The 18,741-nt window shown below is 36.3% G+C and overlaps 1 protein-coding gene across 1 annotated transcript; it reads left to right on the top strand.

Moving 5' to 3' along the window:
* The first annotated feature begins 13 nt into the window (after positions 1 to 13).
* LOC111809923 (putative cytosolic oligopeptidase A) lies at positions 14 to 16,836 on the top strand. Its single transcript, XM_087117396.1, has 17 exons — positions 14 to 409; positions 597 to 764; positions 1,166 to 1,289; positions 1,501 to 1,577; positions 3,779 to 3,922; positions 4,043 to 4,273; positions 4,343 to 4,433; positions 5,213 to 5,334; positions 9,169 to 9,276; positions 9,346 to 9,591; positions 10,374 to 10,519; positions 11,410 to 11,527; positions 14,160 to 14,319; positions 14,431 to 14,462; positions 15,667 to 15,732; positions 16,167 to 16,238; positions 16,483 to 16,836. The coding sequence occupies exons 1-17, from the start codon at positions 14 to 16 to the stop codon at positions 16,567 to 16,569; spliced, it is 2,388 nt and encodes a 795-aa protein (XP_086973522.1). The 3' UTR covers positions 16,570 to 16,836.
* Positions 16,837 to 18,741: the final 1,905 nt, after the last annotated feature.

The raw sequence follows: 18,741 nt of genomic DNA, 5'->3' as shown, positions 1-18,741 counted from the left end.
AGATAGGGTAAAAATGAAGATAAAGAGTTTGGCATTGCAAGCTCTTCTTATAGCCGGCTTGTTGATGGCGTCCCGATTTACACTCACCGCCTCCATCCAACCGTTTCTCATAAGAACGTACTCGCTCTCCGTTTCCTCTCCAAGCCGTTTACCAAAATCACTTCCCTGCCCCCTCTGGTCATCTTCCTTCTCCTTCTGCCTTCACAACCTTCACAACTCTGTTACCTCCTCTTCCATCCCTCACTTCTCTTCCTGTTCTTCGATTTCTGTTCCGTCAATGGCTGCTTCTGCCGCCCTGGATGAAATTCCGCAATCGAATCCTCTCCTCCAAAATTTTTATTTTCCGCCTTTCGATGCCGTGGAAGCTAAGCATGTTCGTCCAGGAATTCTTTCGCTTTTGAAGACGCTCGTATGCCCCTTTCCCTGTTCTTAGTTTCCCTCCCGTCGTGCTTTATTTTATTTTATTATTTTTTTCTTGGCTTTATTTGTTTACCTTTTGGTCTCTGATTAATCTTTTGAGTTTGACTTGCCTTTTCCCTTTCCTTCTTTAATTGGGTAACGCCTTCGGGTCGATTGTATGCATGCGGGAATTTCAGGAGGGTGATTTGGAGGAATTGGAGCGAACGGTGGAGCCATCTTGGTCAAAACTGGTTGAGCCATTAGAGAAGATTACGGACCGGTTGAATGTGGTTTGGGGTATTGTCAACCACCTCAAGTCTGTTAAGGATACTGCTGATCTTCGGATCGCTATCGAAGAAGTCCAGGTATATTCACCATTTTTGGAGGAGCGTTTACGTTGTTTATATTGGAGGTATCAGTTGAGTGGGGAGATCTAAGAAATCATCAGCATAATTTCGAGTGTTTTTAGTTTAAAAATTGTTCGTGCTACGTTTTGAGAACGATAATAGAAATTCTTCAGCCCTCCCTAACTGATTATTGCCCATAAAATTAGGACAAAGTTGGAGCAAACCTTGGAAAATTATTCGTCATTCAGTTGACCAAGAAAGAAATAAATAAACCAGCACTAGAAGTTACTGTGGCAAAATGTCCATTATGGCTTGTTGGGACTTCCCGACTTTACTAATTAAATCTGCTTTTGGTCACGAGACTTGAGTTATCTTACTCATTTCTTCTACAATACTAATGTTACTTATTGTGGCTGCAGCCGGAGAAAGTAAAATTTCAGCTTAGGTTGGGGCAAAGCAAACCCATTTACAATGCTTTTAAAGCTATTCGTGAATCTCCCGAGTGGAACACATTCAATGATGCTCGGAAACGCATAGTGGAATGTCAGTATTATTTATTTATTTTTGTATCTTGTCAATTAAAAGGATTATGATGTTCGTAGTTATTTTTTTTTTGTTAACACTGCATCACTGCTACTTCAAAGAGTTTGGTTTCTCGTAAAAAAATTGTGACACTTCAACACGAGTTAGAAAATTCATGTATTTTATTATTACTTTTTTAACACTTTCCTGGACTTTACTTGACCTCGAGCAGCTCAAATAAAAGAGGCTCTTCTTCATGGTGTTACTCTTGAAGATGATAAAAGGGATAATTTCAACAAAATTCAGCAGGTGAGTTTTCACTTCAAGTTGTTAAGGGAAACGATGCAAAAGTTGGGAACCATCTTTCTAACACTTTGCATTCAAATAACTGTCTACTAATTCAACTATACGTATGGCATTTTGTGTCCCCTATCCAAAGGAGAAATGGAAGATGAGATAATACTTATTTCTGTCGATTGGGTGATTGCAGTAGCTATTGTAACTTTGATAGTGCATCTTGTGGAGTGAACTGTCCCGTTGAACAAAAGAAAACAAATGAAGCTTCTATCTGTCTAAAGTTGAAAATGGGTTGAGGTAATTGTGTAAAAAGATTGGGCTTGCTTGGTTTATTGTTGGACCGGGTTGGCTTAAGGAAAATAAATTAAGAGAGGTAAAGCTGGGTAAGGCTCTGTGGGTCATGGGCCCAAAATGAAGGGAGCTGATTACGAGTCGGTTTGTGTGGAGTTTGGGAAAAAAGACTCACCATGTGGGTTGGATTGAGGCTTCCAATGTCTTCATTCTCAACTTCTTTGTCTTTGCACACAACAACACAGTTTCATCATTTTTGCATGGGAACCCTTAAAATCCTTGGTTTGGGTTGCATGGATAATGGGTTGAAAAGAATCACCCAACTTTTATCTTTGAATGTGTCCTCATCCTCCTTGTTGCACATGATAACCCAAAAGGTTTTGTCAATTGATTCTTCTCCCTTCTTGACATCAACAACTTTGTTTAGCTATAGGTCCGATTCATCTTTGTCTTTGGTCGCATCACATTCTTTTTGTTCTTGCACATTTCTTTTCGGTGTCTTTCTTTTCTCTTCTCCTTCATCATGTGAATTTTTCAGAATCAATCTTTAGAATCTTTATTAGGAATCAAATTGTGAAGAATACATGAGAGAGCTCTCTATTTATAGGGAATTCGAGACCAAACTAAAAATTCAAAATTACCAAGGATATTAAAAGAGGATTAATCAAGAATTACCCTAATTAACCTTATTCTCCTACATCAATTCTATCCACCACCCACCCCCCCCCCCCCCCCCCCCCAAAAAAAAAAAAAAAAAGAGAACCTGGTCTCGAGTTTCATAAGGAAAAAATGAGGGTAGGTGGAAAGGAGTAAACAATCCTCCTCCAGAAATGGGATATTGTACTTCAGCCAATGGTTGCCAAAAACACCAATTGATCTACCTTCAATTTCAACAAGACGCCAAAAAAGAATACCACTTCAAGCCTAGGTGTTCTCAATCTCATAGAACAAATTAGATTGAGATTCTTGTTGCATTGTACTAATCTTCCAAAATTTCCAAATTCAACAATATTTTCTGCATTAGAAACCTGCCACTATTGACCCCAAGCAATACAACAATATTCTCCTCCACGTCAACTTCATGGTTCTATGGTTGTAGCTGGAGTATTTCCAAATTGAAATTTTCTTCCACAATAGTAAAGAGTTTCCCATACATAATAAAATTTCATTATCGTCGTCAAATAATTTGAAAAATGCAAAAGAAATTCAATGAATACATCATTTGAAGTTATATGATTGATGTTCTCCTTCGCACAGATTTTCTTCAGTGCATAGGTTCTTTTGGTTTGTGATTTCGCTGGAGGTTCTGTACACATTTTTGGTTGTGATTTCTTGGACACTTTTTGTACTGTAGATGGGGAATAGTGTTCTTCAAATCCTTTGCTTCGGATTGGTATATTTTCAAATTCGTTCCAGTGCCTCAATCCATCACCATTCTACTGCTCATAAGCTATTTTCGTCCTTTTACTCTCCTTCCTGACTTTTCTCTCTTTTTTGTTGAATTTCTTGTGCTTCCTTTGAAAGCGTTGTTGTCGGCCATAATTTCCATCATACTTACAAAAGATGGTCATTAGTTACGGACTCTTTCTTGGTAGACGTCTGATTGTTAATCTGTCCCGAACTGCTATACAGTATTTGTTGGAATATTGGTAGAATCAAAACTTCAATGTGAATCTTGATAGTTTCTTTGATAAAATTGAGCATGAGCGACGCTATGACATTGAAATTCCTCTTTTGAATCACTTAAATCAGAATTCCAGCACCGTTTTGGAAGTATTTTTGACTTTCTTGCCTATACCAATGACTGTAATATTTCAAGAAAACAATTCTCGAGAGAATTGGAAAGACAACTAATCCTAATCTTAAATAATCATGGATTTGGCTAAGATACCCCAATTTACCATGATCCTACTACATCACAGGAGCTGGAAAGGTTATCTCATAAATTTGATGAAAATGTTTTGGATGCAACAAAGAAGTTCGAGAAGTTAATTGTTGATAAGCACGAAGTTGATGGATTGCCTTCTACTGCGCTAGGAATGGCAGCTCAAACAGCAGTTTCCAAGGTAATTCACTGTCAGTGATGTGCTTTGATTAAGTTATCTTTAAAATGGTTCAGAGTTTTACAGCATCAATTTGATGTTTGAGTCTTGCCAATTAATCTTTGATGTCTTTATTCTCATCAGGGTCACGAAAATGCTACTTCAGAAAATGGTCCATGGATAATTACGCTAGATGCTCCGTGTTATCTTTCTGTCATGCAACATGCTAAAAATCGATCCTTGCGGGAGGAAGTTTACTATGCTTATATAACCCGAGCCTCTAGTGGAGAAATGGACAATACATCAATAATTGACCAAATTTTGAAGCTTAGGTTTGAGAAGGCTAAGATTCTCAATTTCAATAACTATGCCGAGGTATGTTACGTATGGATATATTGTTTTTTTCCCAACTTATTTTTGCTTAGATGAGTTGTAATTTGTTAGGTTAGCATGGAGACAAAAATGGCTACTGTTGAGAAAGCAGAAGAGCTTCTTGAAAAACTTCGTAGTGCTTCCTGGAATGCTGCAGTTCAAGGTAGGTCATTTTTGTTTTTGTACTCCTGTCTATGTTTTGCTTCTGGATCATATTTTTTTTCTGGATGTTTATGTTCACGTGTTGATGTTAAATTAGCCTTTGATGGCTAACCTTTGGTTTCTCCGGTTTGAGGGGAACTGGAGGGTGTTCAAAGGTGACAATTTCTTGCTCAAGGTACTGTGGGACTCAATTAGACGTTTTGTATCTATCAAGTGTTCTCTCTCTTGGCTCTCTAGTAATTATGATCTTTTACATATGATGAACAAGTTGAGTTCTTTTTATAATCCCGTGGTCTTGTGGGATATCTCATTTGCCCTCTTTGTATAAGTTTTTTTAGCATTTCTAATTGTCCTATAAAAAAAGAAAAGATGTTAACTAATTATTATATAATGTCATACTATAACAAAAAATCTTTGTATTTTTCACAAATATAAATAGTTCTGAGATCATTGTAATCATTTCTATATATTTAGTCATAGCCGAAGGTGCATATAACCATTGAAATTCTAACTACACTGTAATTTTTTCCTTTTCATTTCAGGAGTAGCCTATTAAGATATTCTAGCGCTTACATCTAAAACTAGTTGTTTAACCTGAAGGGAAGCACATTCTTTGGAATGAGTAGTCTTGTTTATCCCTTACTTTGGAATGAATATTTTTTGTTTTTATTAAAAAAACATTATTTTTCAAACTGACAAAACATTAGAAGTCAATTTGTTAATACTGAATGTTCCTGCTGGACAAGAATCTGAGGTTCTTTTTATTTGTGATGCCTATAGATTTGGAAGATCTGAAGGATTTTTCCAAAAAACAAGGTGCGGTAGAAGCTAATGATTTGAACCATTGGGACATCAGCTTTTGGAGTGAGAGGCTCCGGGAGTCAAAGTTTGATATCAACGAGGTTGGATCATTGTTTGTCTCTATTCCTATATAACCTGCTGCAATATCTATCATTTTAATCTGTCCAAAATTGATGTTACTATTTTTCAAAGTCGTTTTGCTTGCATGCATATATTTTTGTTGCGCTGTCAGGAAACAAATTTATTGATAAAATCAAGAAAGGTACAAATGGAGATGATGCAGAAGTTTCTTGAAAGTGAAGGAGTTCACAGAAAAGCATCCTAGTTGGCTTGAATTAATGACTACTGTAATTACAAAAAGAATCTGGATAGAGTTTACTAGTTGCCAGCTTTTGGTAGGGCTAATTCCTAATTATCCTATTTGAAAAGTTGTAGGGCTTTCCATAGATATCTCCTACATTAAACCATATAATTTTTGCCTTACCCCTAAAGTACTAGTTTGCAAGAGACTTCAGGAGCCGGTCTACTTGTCTATGAGAAACATATTTTCATTTTGGTTTAAACTCTGCAGTAACTTTGATCAAATCTGACAAACTCTGCAGTACCTCTTGATTATTCTTGGTTTTCAACTAGGGTTTTCTGCATGCAGCCTTTTGTTGTTGAGATTGGTCTTTCAAACTCTTGTGGAAGTTTTATATTAACATAGTTTCCTTTTGTTTTGTTATTTTCTGGTTGTGGAAGTTTTTCTTGGTTCTCTTTAGTGGTTCTTCTTGTGTTGGTTCTATTTCAATTTTCACTCCCTTGTGGAGTTATTTTATTTTATTTTTATATATTTTTTCCTTTAAGCATGATGAGTCCCTTCATTTATTCAATACAAAGTTTTATCCCTAATTCAAGGAACTTTTTGATGGGAGACCTGGTAATGAAAAGCAACATAGAAGGAACTACTTGGGGTAGAGGGAGAAGATTGCCGTGCCTAAGAGAGGCAATGCAATTTTTTTAAGCATGGTTAATAATACCATCACCATGCTTTTTAAAGAATTTTGTTTGGAGAACTTTGATGTTCATGATTTCTTTTCCTTGGATGTGTTATGTTATCCCCACCCCTACTCCTAATTTTTTTAAAATTATTTTAATAGATGAAAAGATACCAAATCCATGAAACAACCTCCCAAAAGGGAAAAAAAGAAAAGACAGCAGCTAAATAAAAATGGGCTAAAACAACGGGGAACTCTAAAAATTGCTTTCGTCACCTTAGCCTTTAGCCCTTTGCCTGATCATCACCTCCCAAATGGCTTGCAGCTGTTTGACTACCATCACTCTTGGCCAAGTTTAGGGTGAGAAACGACGTTGGGATGTAATTGCAAAAGAACTGACCCCACACCACCACTGTCTATCCGCCTCCACATCTTCTCCCCGAAACCACATTGCAGCCTCCTTTATTGAAGATCAACATTGCTGCCTCCTTTATTGAAGATCAACATTGCTGCTACCTCCTCCGTTGAGCAAAACGCTGCTTCCAAAACCCTTCATCACCAGTATTCTACCCGTCGTGGATCTTAGAGTCGTGTCGTTGCCACCTCCTCTGTCGAACACCACATTGTTGCTGAAACCCTTCATCATTGGTTTTCTACCATCACAAGCCTCAGAAAGTGTTGTTTGGGGCTTATGAGTTGGATTTTAGATAAACAAAACGACCTAATCGTGAGAAGTATGAGTAGCTTTGAAACTTCCCGTGGGTTTTCTTCCATGAAACATCCTCACAACCGGTGAGCCCTAAACCCTAAACTTCCTTAGGGTTTTCTTCCATGACGCATCTTTACGATTGGTGAGCCCTTTCGACAAGCTCCTCCGACGAACAGATCACCGGTGACGATGGTTCTTGTGTGAAAAAGCCATGCGAATATTTCGACCTTCACAAATAGATTACTGGCAAGCCCTTTTTGTCTGCCACGATTAAAATGCATGATTACCTCCATCACTATTGAAGAGAGAAAGCAGCCCTTTCCCATGATTAAATGGCTACTGAACGGTAGTACCAACAATATTTTGGATTGATTTTGAGAGCCCACAACCCCATCGAAACTAAATCCGAGCACCTACGAAATGACACCTCCAGTTCTATGAGATCGAACTAAATTGAACACCAATCAGCAAGGATTTTGAATCGTTTTGGCCAGAAATCATTGACCGCACCACATCAAATACTTCAGAAATTCAAAACCATCATTAACAAAAGAGCTAAGCAATCAAGCTAGACGACATATATAGTGGAACAAGAATAAAGCTATCAAAGATCACTCGAGAGAATGCTTTTTTCCTATCATTGAATTGAGACTTTTTTCAATGGCTAACAACTTCATATTAGGTACTATTGGCTCCATTGAGCCAAAATTTTTTCAAGGAGAAACATTTCTCGGAACTGATAATTTGGATAGAAAAACTCATCCACAAGGGCACTATGACTGAAATCTCTTTGCTTCATGGAAACGATGGTCTTAATAAGTTTTTTATTCAAGTGGGCGAAGAACGAAAAGGTTCAATAACTTTCTTCAACCTCATTGAAAACTACTCCTCGCTGCCCACCAAAAAACCTGACCATCAACCAAGTTCAAGACCCCAGAATAGAAGGAAGAGCACAAACATCTTTCTGACCAACACTAATGCGCTTTCGTAGAAAGCACTAAATCCATTTGGTGGGGAGAGCCTCATTCCACCGCCTTAGATTACTGATACCAAGTTTACCCAAGATATGAGGAAGCTTACCCAAGATATGAGGAAGCTGAGTTATCTTCCAATTCATGTTATCTATGTCACCATCCTCCTGTGTAGCTTCCAAAAAGGGTCTCTAAGAAAGTTTATCTAATGCGTGAGCTACCTTGATGGAAGATGAAACAAAGGTAGGTAATAGATAGACATATTAGATAAGAGTGCTGTGAATTAGAGCGTGCCTTCCATCTGTGGAGTAAAAGATTATTTCTAGCTATGCAATTTGCTGAGTTTTCTAAATAACATGCTGGCAAAAGAGAGGACTTGGTGGATTACCACTCGAAGGAAGATGAAAGTAAGTAGAGGGTAAGAGAAGATCCTGCTTTGCAACCAAACTTTGATGTTTCAGAAACTAAATCCTCAACAGAATATTAATTCCCAACTACTCACTCGTGCTGAAATTAACTTTAATCCCGAGGCTATTCAAAGGCTTTGATCAGGCTGAAAGATTGTCTAATGCAGTAGAATCCAATGCAGAGAACAATAGAGTATCTATCTGCAAATTGGGAGTGATTATAAGACTAATTGCTAATTCAAATAAAACATTAAGAACTTAGTACATCACTGGGAGATCTTTGGACTTCTATCCAGATAAATCATTCCCGGTTTGCTATAGCATATTTATTTGGAGAGAGAGAATTCAAACTAACTTTCCATTTATCTGAATGTTCGCTCTTCTGGTGGAACACAATCTCTTCAAATAATTCGTAGTTTGTTCCAGAAAGGTAAAATTCTTTCATAGACTTCGTCTACTGTCTCCTCATTAGTGTCTACAGCACATTCAACTTCTTTAATGGGATCATCATGTATTTGGGTACATATGATATTCATTCATCATTTTTATTTCCACTTTTCACTGAAGTTTATCAGACCATATTACTTATTCGGTAGTTTTCATTATTTGACTATTGTGTTTGGAAGAACTTGTAATCTATGCAGTTTGTTTTAATTCTTATCTTTCCCTGAATCCTTTCAATAAATGAATTGTTCAATGTAATTTTAATCCTCGAAGTTCATTATATTATACTACTTTCTGGTTGTTTTCATTAATTGACTATTTAATTATATTGGATTCCACACAATAAGGCTTTAGTTTTATTGGATTTTGCATGCTTCATTTAGTTCTGTAGTTAACACCGCATGTCTTTTAAACAACTTATTTACAGGAAGAACTACGACCATTTTTCTCCTTGCCAAAGGTTATGGATGGCCTTTTCAGTCTTGCAAAGACACTTTTTGATATTGATATCGAATCAGCTGATGGTCTTGCTGCGGTATTTATCCCATTTATTTCATCTTATATACCCTACTTTGTATCCGCTTACTTGGCCACTTCTCTGTAGGTTTGGGATAAAGACGTAAAATTTTACCGTGTGAACAACTCTTCTGGAAGTCCCATTGCTTACTTCTATTTTGATCCATATACACGTCCATCAGAGAAAAGAGGAGGTGCATGGATGGATGAGGTTGTTTCACGAAGCTGTGTGTTAGCACAAGATGGTGCCCCAGCAAGGTTGCCCATTGCTCATATGGTGTGCAATCAAACACCACCGGTTGGAGAAAAGCCTAGTTTAATGACTTTTCGTGAGGTAAGGCTATTGATTTACTAATAATTGCATGTGTCTTAGGGATTGAGGTTGAAGTACATTTTATGTGCTTTCAAGTAGTCAACACCTTGCTAAAGGACATTTGATCACAGTATGTCCTCTCTTGCTCTCCCCCCTCCTCAATTTCCTTTAACCCCACACCTAGTCCATGTGCTACTAACTTTGCTCATGGCGTTACTCATCTATAACATGCTTAGTTTTGTTGGAATTTATGTGTTAAAATTTCATAATTAATTATTTAATTTTTAATAACAATTTTTATTATTTTATTTGCAATTTAATGTTATCTATCGTATGAAAATCGAAGGTTATTAATGTAATCTTGAGTTAACATACAAGAGAAACATGTTCAAGTAATAACCTAAATGATCTATAGTATATGGATAAGGTAGGTGCTTTATCCTGGTAACACTATTGGTACTGCCTACTTTATAATTGTTACAAATGATTTGGTCCAAATCTGGAGACATATGAGTAGGGGTACCCTATGCAATGAGTTTGTATAAGATTGGACCACGAAATATTTAATCTTTCTTTTTAAATTCGTTAATTGAGAAGATTAATATTTCACATGATTAGTATTTCAAATATTTCATAGAAGATTTGTGTTTGTTGATTACAGGAGTTCTCCAATATTTGGTTACACCAGATATATATTCTTCAATGAATCTAATTGTTTGGAAGTCATTTCTTATATAAAAGGATCTAAATTGTTATTAAGCAACCTTTGTCATTCCTTCTGAAGTGCTTGACATCTTTTACAGGTAGAGACAGTATTCCACGAATTTGGTCATGCACTTCAGCATATGTTGACAAAACAAGATGAAGGTTTAGTTGCTGGTATTCGTGGGATAGAATGGGATGCTGTTGAATTGCCATCTCAGTTCATGGAAAACTGGTGTTATCATAGGTAATTTTGTTAGTTCTATGTATCATAATTCTTTTTGAGGAAAATGGTTCGACTTAGGTTGCATTTTTGTCCTTAGCGTGGTGTAATTCAAATGGGAGGAAGTTTTTTTTTTCAAAAATTAAACAAATCTATCCTTGGTTAAGAGAAGAATACAAAGAAAAAAAAACATACTACAATGAGTTGAGTAGACTGGTAAGAGACAAGTAAAAAGTAGAAAATGCACGAGATAAAGAAGAATGACTTGTGAAGGGAATGCACGAGATAAATGCACGAGACAAGTAAAAACTCAGGAAGGGAATGGGAAAAAGAAGAAGAAACATAATATGATTTTGAAGCTTATACAATCAAATGTGAAGGACCAAGAAACAAAAAAAAAAATCCAACGAGAGCTCAATTTCAAAGAAACCTTAAAAAACAACCACAAGAACCGATGACTTGAACCAAAAATAGAAAACGTTGGCCAAAATCCTTAGGCTAAGCTGATGACTTATAATAAATTTAATTATGTTGATACTTTAATATAGAGCTTCTTTTTTACCTTTTTTTTTTTTTTTTGCTATAGGTTATTTATTTATTATGTGGTGTAAATGTTTTTTTTTGCTTTTCCATCACTATAGCCTCTTCTTCTCTTCTACCTAATTGGCAAGTTTTCTTTTTTTTTTTTTTTTTTTTTATTCCTTTTTGTAATTCCTTATAAATTGTATTTTATCAACTTCTCTTTTGTGACTTCATATCGTGAATATCCTGAATGATATTGTTTCTAGTTAAAAAATAAAAAGCACTAACGTTCTCAATAGCTTAAATTTTTGCCATTCCAATATAGTGTGATCTTTCTATTTCTCTTTGGCTGATTAACTGATCCATTGTTATGAATCTTGTAACTTCTGTAGAGAGACTTTGATGAGCATTGCGAAGCACTATGAAACAGGGGAAAGCCTCCCTGAAGAAGTTTACTTCAAACTTCTTACAGCTAGGACATTTCGTGCAGGTTCCTTGAGTCTTCGTCAGGTCAGTAATGTTTTAGGTATTGTATCATTATTTTATGGCCCTTGCTTTTGTCTTGTATATTTTCGGTTTTATTACATGGACAACATAGTTTGCTTGTTTTTTTTAGTCATATGTTTAGTTCATTTCATTGTGTTCTTTCCTGCTCAAGTTTTCATTTTTACCATGTTACCACTATTTTGCATGTGCAACTTCGCTCATGTATTCATTTTTATGCGATCGTCTTCCCTTTCGATCATCCTTTTTCTGAACTAAGGCTTCGGCTACGACTTCCCATCGTCTATTATATGGTTTTTGTATGCCATCTTCGTGTCCTTTTCCACCTTCCTTGCATCTGTGCTTGCTTCTATATTTTTCTTTGTTGTTTTTGCTGGCTTCCACATCTTTGCTCATGATTCCATGGATTAGCATGCAGGGTCTAACTAAGTATCTGTATGGGTTTTTTTTTTTTGCTTAATTTCACTTTTCTGGGTGAATTCTTGATTTTATTGAATTTTATTCGCATGATATACCATTTGACAAACTAATTTTTTCAACACACGTTTGTCGTCTTTCATCCCCCCATTCTATCATCTATCTTCCAATCAATTGCCTGCATCGGTTCAAAGTTTTTGACCTTGAGAATTCTAAGCGTCTCCAAATGGAGAACGCATCATCATTGATGGTAAAAGAAATCCAGACTTCTTGTGGTTAATTATGCTTTATGTTTCTTCAACAAGATTGGTAGGATTGAATAGATTGTCTGGGTTGTGTTTGTGTTTACCCAGGGAGGGTGAGAGGAGGGGAGGATGGTATCATCGAATTGTAGATGAATTATAGATGAGTTAGGAACATGTAAGTTGTAAGGATTCCTCTAGATAACAACGCAAGACAACAGTTGGCTGGCCACTATTCTGTTTATTTAATTATTTTTATTTTTATAATAAAAATGAAAAACTGTTTCATTGAGAAGAAAGAAACGAATACAACGACATACAAAAGGAATGCCTACAAAAGGGCTCTAGTCAAGTAAAATGAAACTAAGAGTGTAATTACAAAAAGGCTTGGTCACCAAACCCTGAGAGGAACATAGAATATAAAAAAGGACCATACATTGTGTGAAACCTTTCTCAAACCCGAAATATCCTATCATTTCTTTCATCCTATAGATTCTACAAAATAGCGATCACCCTAGCCTGCCACAAAAGGAGCCCTTACTTACAGAGAGGAAAATGGAGAAGAAGATCCTCGATAGTCTCCCTGCAACTCTGAAAGTTGGTAAAACAAAAATTGAACCCTTCAAAGAAGCTACTCCAAATGACAGTCTGGCAAAATCATTACTCCAAAAAAAGATGATCAAGTCCTTTGTCGTCCTCCTATACAAAATACATTCAAATCACTCAAAACGCCGTGGACTCCTAGTCAATATTCTATCGAAGGTGTTGACTCTTCAATGTAAAACCACACATATGATGTTTCTTTGACCACGAATATGAAAAGGAAACGGATCAGTGTGTATTTTTGTCGAAGGACCCTAAGTTGCTAAAAACCTTAATTTGTTGTTTATAATGATGAAAAATTGGTGTTGGAGATGCATGCCCAATTCATGGAAGCTGATGTTGTCCGTAAAGAAGTTTCAAGATTTTTCTAAAGAAGTTAGTAGCAAATCCATCTGGGTTTAGGGGACTTATCTGTACCAAGTTCGTTGACAGAATGCCAAAGCTTCTCCAGTTAAATTTATGCAACGTTAGGATGGAAGAAACTAATATTTCATCACCCTTATTCAGCCTTTTGTGCATGCGTTTCTGCTGTCATAATGCTTCTTCCTCAGCTAATTGGGAGGGACAGAAGCGGCTCTTTGATAGAAGTTTGGAGCTGTTTGTGACTTGGCTATAAAGGGCCGGCATCCTCTAAGAGTCAATCCTGCAGACTTCTTGGCACCTTTTGAGTTTCAGGTTTTCCACGTAATGTTAAAACAGATATTAATACGCTTCTTTGTGGTTTGCGTTTGAAAGCTTGAACCCTTTGGAGGTTTGTGGGTTGTGCTTTATTCTGAGAAGTTGGAGGTACGTGGTTTGTGTTTTATTTTGAGAAGTTGGGTTGGTAAGAAACAAGAGACTCTTTCAAACAGACAAAACAGAACAAGAAATTTGGAATTTTGTAGTTTTTGCATCTCTTTCTTGAATATTCTTCTCAATACTCCTTGTGTGTGGTGTCTTATTAGCATCATGACCAATATCACAAGGGATCTCTTTTTTAGAGAGTTGCACGAGTTTCTTTTCACTATTCCTTTGTTAGTTTCTCCCCTCTTCTTTTGACCCTAAGCTAAGTCTTATTTTTTTGTTTTTTGTTTTTGCCTATTGGGGCCCTCTTTCTTTAAACTCCATAGACAATGTAGAGGGAGTTTTTTTTTTTTTTTTTTGCACACTTATGTGATTTTTTTTAATGAAGCGTAGAATTTCTTTACAACCCTGCCTTTCTTGGTGGGGGAGGTACACTTTTTTATTTGTTATTATTTTTTTTTAATATTCTCCTTAACGACATGCATCTTATCATAAAAGGAAAAGATACAGGTTTGATGATTGCAAGCTCACGTGAATGTGCCAACAAAACAATAAACAATTTTGATTCTCCTGCTGGCTATTGTAATTTGCAGCTTAGGTTTGCAAGTGTTGATTTGGAGCTTCACACTAAATATGTTCCTGGCGAGCCTGAGTTGATCTATGCGGTTGACCAAAGAGTGTGCAAACAAACACAAGTGCTACCTCCTTTAGCAGATGATAAATTCCTGTGTAGTTTCAGCCATATTTTTGCAGGTTCGTCTTTGAACGTTTATCAAATATTTGGTATAAAAGCTCCTCCATTCCATTTGATTCCTATATTATAAAGTAGTCATGAACTTCTGTTCTTGTTCTTCTTTCCTTTAGGTGGATATGCCGCAGGATATTACAGTTATAAGGTATGCCTTTTTCACAAGCCGTATCTTTCATTTTTGACTTGATTGTGTTGCAAAGCAGCATTCTGGATTGACTATTTGTTTTGCAGGATATTTATATCAATTTATGATGGAGGAAGTTAACTATTAATATTGATTATTTTGCAACTATGCATAAATGTTTTGAGAACAACTTTCATAGTAGTTAATCCAAAAATATTTTAACTGTTTATTATTGTTGAAAATTGGAACTTCTAAACAGCTCCCTTATTTATAATGGTAGTCAATTACATATATACATACTCTTGAAAGTTTTAGTCTTGTGGAAGAATATGAGAATCTTGTACCGCCTTTTCCATATTGTCTGAAATGCTTCATGGAGGGCCATTTTTTGTCCTTGCATATAATTACTTGTTTTATCCTCCTGTCCTAACACTTTAAGCTAGCAATGGAGCTATTGCTTAGGACTTCTGTATGGGTGTTCTGTGGAGCTAACTGTCCCAAAAAGTTGAACTCCTTATTTGGTCACTCGTTTGGGTGGGATCAATATATGACATTCCTCCCGTCAGCCTCTCTCTCTTTTTTTAATTTTATTTTTAATCTAATACTAAGGATAAAACGTTCCAGACAAATCTTCAAAAGAAGTAAGGAAGGAAAAATGCCAAAGGAAAACAAAGAAGCCTAGGAAGAGTGAATAAAAGCCCCCCAAGCAATACAAATATCACATTGGGAATAATTTTCAAAAAACAATGCTTTTATGTTTTCTCATTGCTTCTATTTTTTCTCTTGTGGAGGGCTATGCCTCTGAAAGTACTGTACTATAGAGGATACTACTGGTCGTCATCCGTTCTACCTTAAAGTTTTATTCTTGCAAAGCCATTGTTTATCAAAATGTTTCTCAATGTTCAAAATATTTTCTTTGACCACGTTTTTTTAACCATTTGTTAGACACGTGGGTGAAGGTTGTGAGATAGGGCCATTGTGTCATAGACGATCTTAGTTTAAGTTGGCTGTCTTGCTTGTGGGCAAGTGCAAGTGTTGCACCACTGCTTCGTAAATCACGTTTAGCAAGTGCACTTCATAAGTTTATATTTATTACTTTTTATTACAATGAGAAATTTTACAATCTATTCTAATCTTGCTGTGAAGTGTTCGAATGACTGGGACTCTTTTCCAATCTAATGTTTTCTCCCTTTAAATCCTACTCGTAACAATTGATGTGTTGCAGTGGGCGGAGGTTTTGTCGGCAGATGCCTTTTCTGCATTTGAGGATGCTGGTTTGAATGATAGCAAGGTATGTTGGAATGTGTTTGTTATTATTGTTGACCTTGTTCTTGAATTTTACGTTTACTTATCAAGTATCCTATCTACGTTGGGCTTGCCTTCATGGAGATTGGTTTAATGTGGGCTTGCCTTCATGGAGATTGGTTTAATGTGGGCTTGCCTTCATGGAGATTGGTTTAATGTGGGCTTGTCTTCATGGAGATTGGTTAAATGCTTTACTTCAACATCTACTATAGTCTTAGAGCTTGAGGTTTGCCCGTTACATGAATGGACACTATTGCGCAGCATGCCTGATTAAACAAGCAAAATGAGTCAACCTCAAGTGGGCCCATGCCTAATTAGCTTTTTTGGGGCATAATGCTTGTGCCTCGATTAATTTTTCTTTTTGTTTGCATTTCTGATTCTCTATTTTCTTTCTCCATTTTTTTTTTCTCTCATCTATAGGCTGTAAAGGAAACTGGTCATAGATTCCGAGAAACCATTCTTGCCCTTGGAGGGGGAAGAGCTCCATTGGAGGTGAGATAGTTAAATTTAATTTCTGTTGGAAGTAATCATTATTGAAGTTTGTCAGAATTGATGTTTTTATATGTTAGAAACAAACTAATCCTAGTTCGATCTAATATCTTCTAGCAAATTCATATTAATTTGGCCTATGAAGTTGTGCTATTCAAACTAACCACAAAATTTCCCTTTCTCAATATACATTTTGATCTTTAAGATGTGGTGAATGTTGACTAACTGAACGGTTTCTATTATTTAGGTTTTTGTTGAATTTCGAGGGCGGGAACCTTCACCAGAACCACTGCTCCGGCACAGTGGCCTTTTGCCTGGCTCAGCGGCTGCATGATTTTCACTTGATTAGATATGTTTGATGGTGAGACTGCTTTCCATTGAATACCGTTATATAAATAGTTGGTGCTTTCATTTCTGTTTGGGCAATTCTTGTTTTATTCTGAGATGAAAAAAACTGGTTATACCCTTTCTCCTATTGCGATGATAGAGTTGAAATAGGCAGGTGGTTTAGACAAGAATGTGAACTTTCGTGTTGAAGTTTGATAAGCGCGGAATTGAATTATTTCAAACCATCAAATGCTAACCTCTTCGAATTTGTTAATTACGTTATTTTCACTTATTATTCCTTCAGTTGAAGTTGATCAAAGCCCATACATCTAACATGAAAATAACACAATAAAAGAAAGTGGGGAGGAGGATGTTATGAGCATGACGCGTGCTTTTGTTAGCTACTACATCTCTCAGGGTTTAACATCATGCAGAGAGCTTTCGAGCTTTCAAACAATGCAATTAGTCGTGAAACAGAAAAACCATACTCTAGCAAACACTACTTTCAAGCCTAAACGAAAGAAAGAACGGCAGCAAAAAGAGAATAGTTTGTATTGGTACTTTCAAGCCTAAGAAGCACAAGTCCTCATTATTATATCTCAAATAAATGGTTTTGTACGGGAAGTGGTTGAGTTATGGTTTTCTATGTGTTTGTTATTGATCTTTGACCTCTCACTTGATGAGTTTAGACATTATTTTGAATTTAATAATTCAATACAACACTGGGGTTTGGGTTTGAGTTTAGGGTTGGGTGTTTGGGGGTTCAGTTTGTTTGGTGTTTGGTGTTTAGGGGTTAGGGTTTTTAGGCCATAGGTTTTTAGGGTGTAGGGTGTAGGGTTGAACTAATTTTCTTGAACGACCTAATAGGTTTTAGGGTTTAGGGTTGAATCAATTTTCTTGAACAACTAGTGAATTTAGTAGGAGACTAAAATTGAGAACTTTTCTGAACACGATGACCCTCGTTTCAAAAAGGAAAAAAATTGCTAATGGCACACTTAAGGAAAAGCATTTGAAAAAGGAAAAGCATTTGACCCTCGTTTCAAATTTGAACGTTTCATACTTAGGGTTTAGGGTTTAGGGTTTAGGGTTTTAGGGTTTAGGGTTTTAGGGTTTAGGGTTTTAGGGTTTAGGGTTTAGGGTTTAGGGTTTAGGGCCTCCACTAGGGTCTTTTCATAAGGGTTGAGGTTGTGAAGTCTTGTCGACACGAGTAAATGTTTTTTTTCTTCCATATTTTAAGCTTAGGACAATCTTTAGTGGATATGGTATGATACTAAAACGAGAAAACAACTTTTCAGATCGAGTTAACCACCCTATCTCAAAGGGGAAAAAACCTATGGAATTTGAGTGCAAAATGGCCCGGAAGCAAAAGTGAAAAAAATTTGTATTTTAACCATTTATATGTGTAAGATTCTTAAACTTGAGTGTTTCCTTACAGATTCGTCGAAAAACATCGACAGAAACAAAGGTTTTTCAGATAGTGATTCGGGTGCCTCCACGAGGGTCTTTTCATAAGGGTTGAGGTTGTGCAGTCTTGTCGACACGAGTAAATGTTTTTTTTCTTCCATATTTTAAGCTTAGGACAATCTTTAGTGGATATGGTATGATACTAAAACGAGAAAATAACTTTTCAGATCGAGTTAACGATCCTCTCTCAAAGGGGAAAAAAGTTTCTATGTTAACACCTATGGAATTTGAGTGCAAAATGGCCCGGAAGCGAAAGTGAAAAAAATTCGTATTTTAACCATTTATATGTGTAAGATTTTTAAACTTGAGCGTTTCCTTACAGATTCGTCGAAAAACATCGAAAGAACCAAAGGTTTTTCAGATAGTGATTCGGGTGCCTCCACGAGGGTCTTTTCATAAGGGTTGAGGTTGTGAAGTCTTGTCGACACGAGTAAATGTTTTTTTTATTCCATATTTTAAACTTAGGACAATCTTTCGTGGTTATGGTATGATACTAAAACGAGAAAACAACTTTTTAGATCGAGTTAACGACCCTGCCTCAAAGGGGAAAAAAGTTCCTATGTTAACACCTATGGAATTTGAGTGCAAAATGGCCCGGAAGCGAAAGTGAAAAAAATTCGTATTTTAACCATTTATATGTGTAAGATTCTTAAACTTGAGCGTTTCCTTACAGATTCGTCGAAAAATATCGAAAGAAACAAAGGTTTTTCAGATA

This window comes from Cucurbita pepo, chromosome 14 (assembly GCF_057944985.1).
Source record: "Cucurbita pepo subsp. pepo isolate OVF chromosome 14, ASM5794498v1, whole genome shotgun sequence".
NCBI classification, from domain to species: Eukaryota; Viridiplantae; Streptophyta; class Magnoliopsida; order Cucurbitales; family Cucurbitaceae; genus Cucurbita; species Cucurbita pepo.
This window is presented reverse-complemented; position numbering and strand designations above follow the sequence as displayed.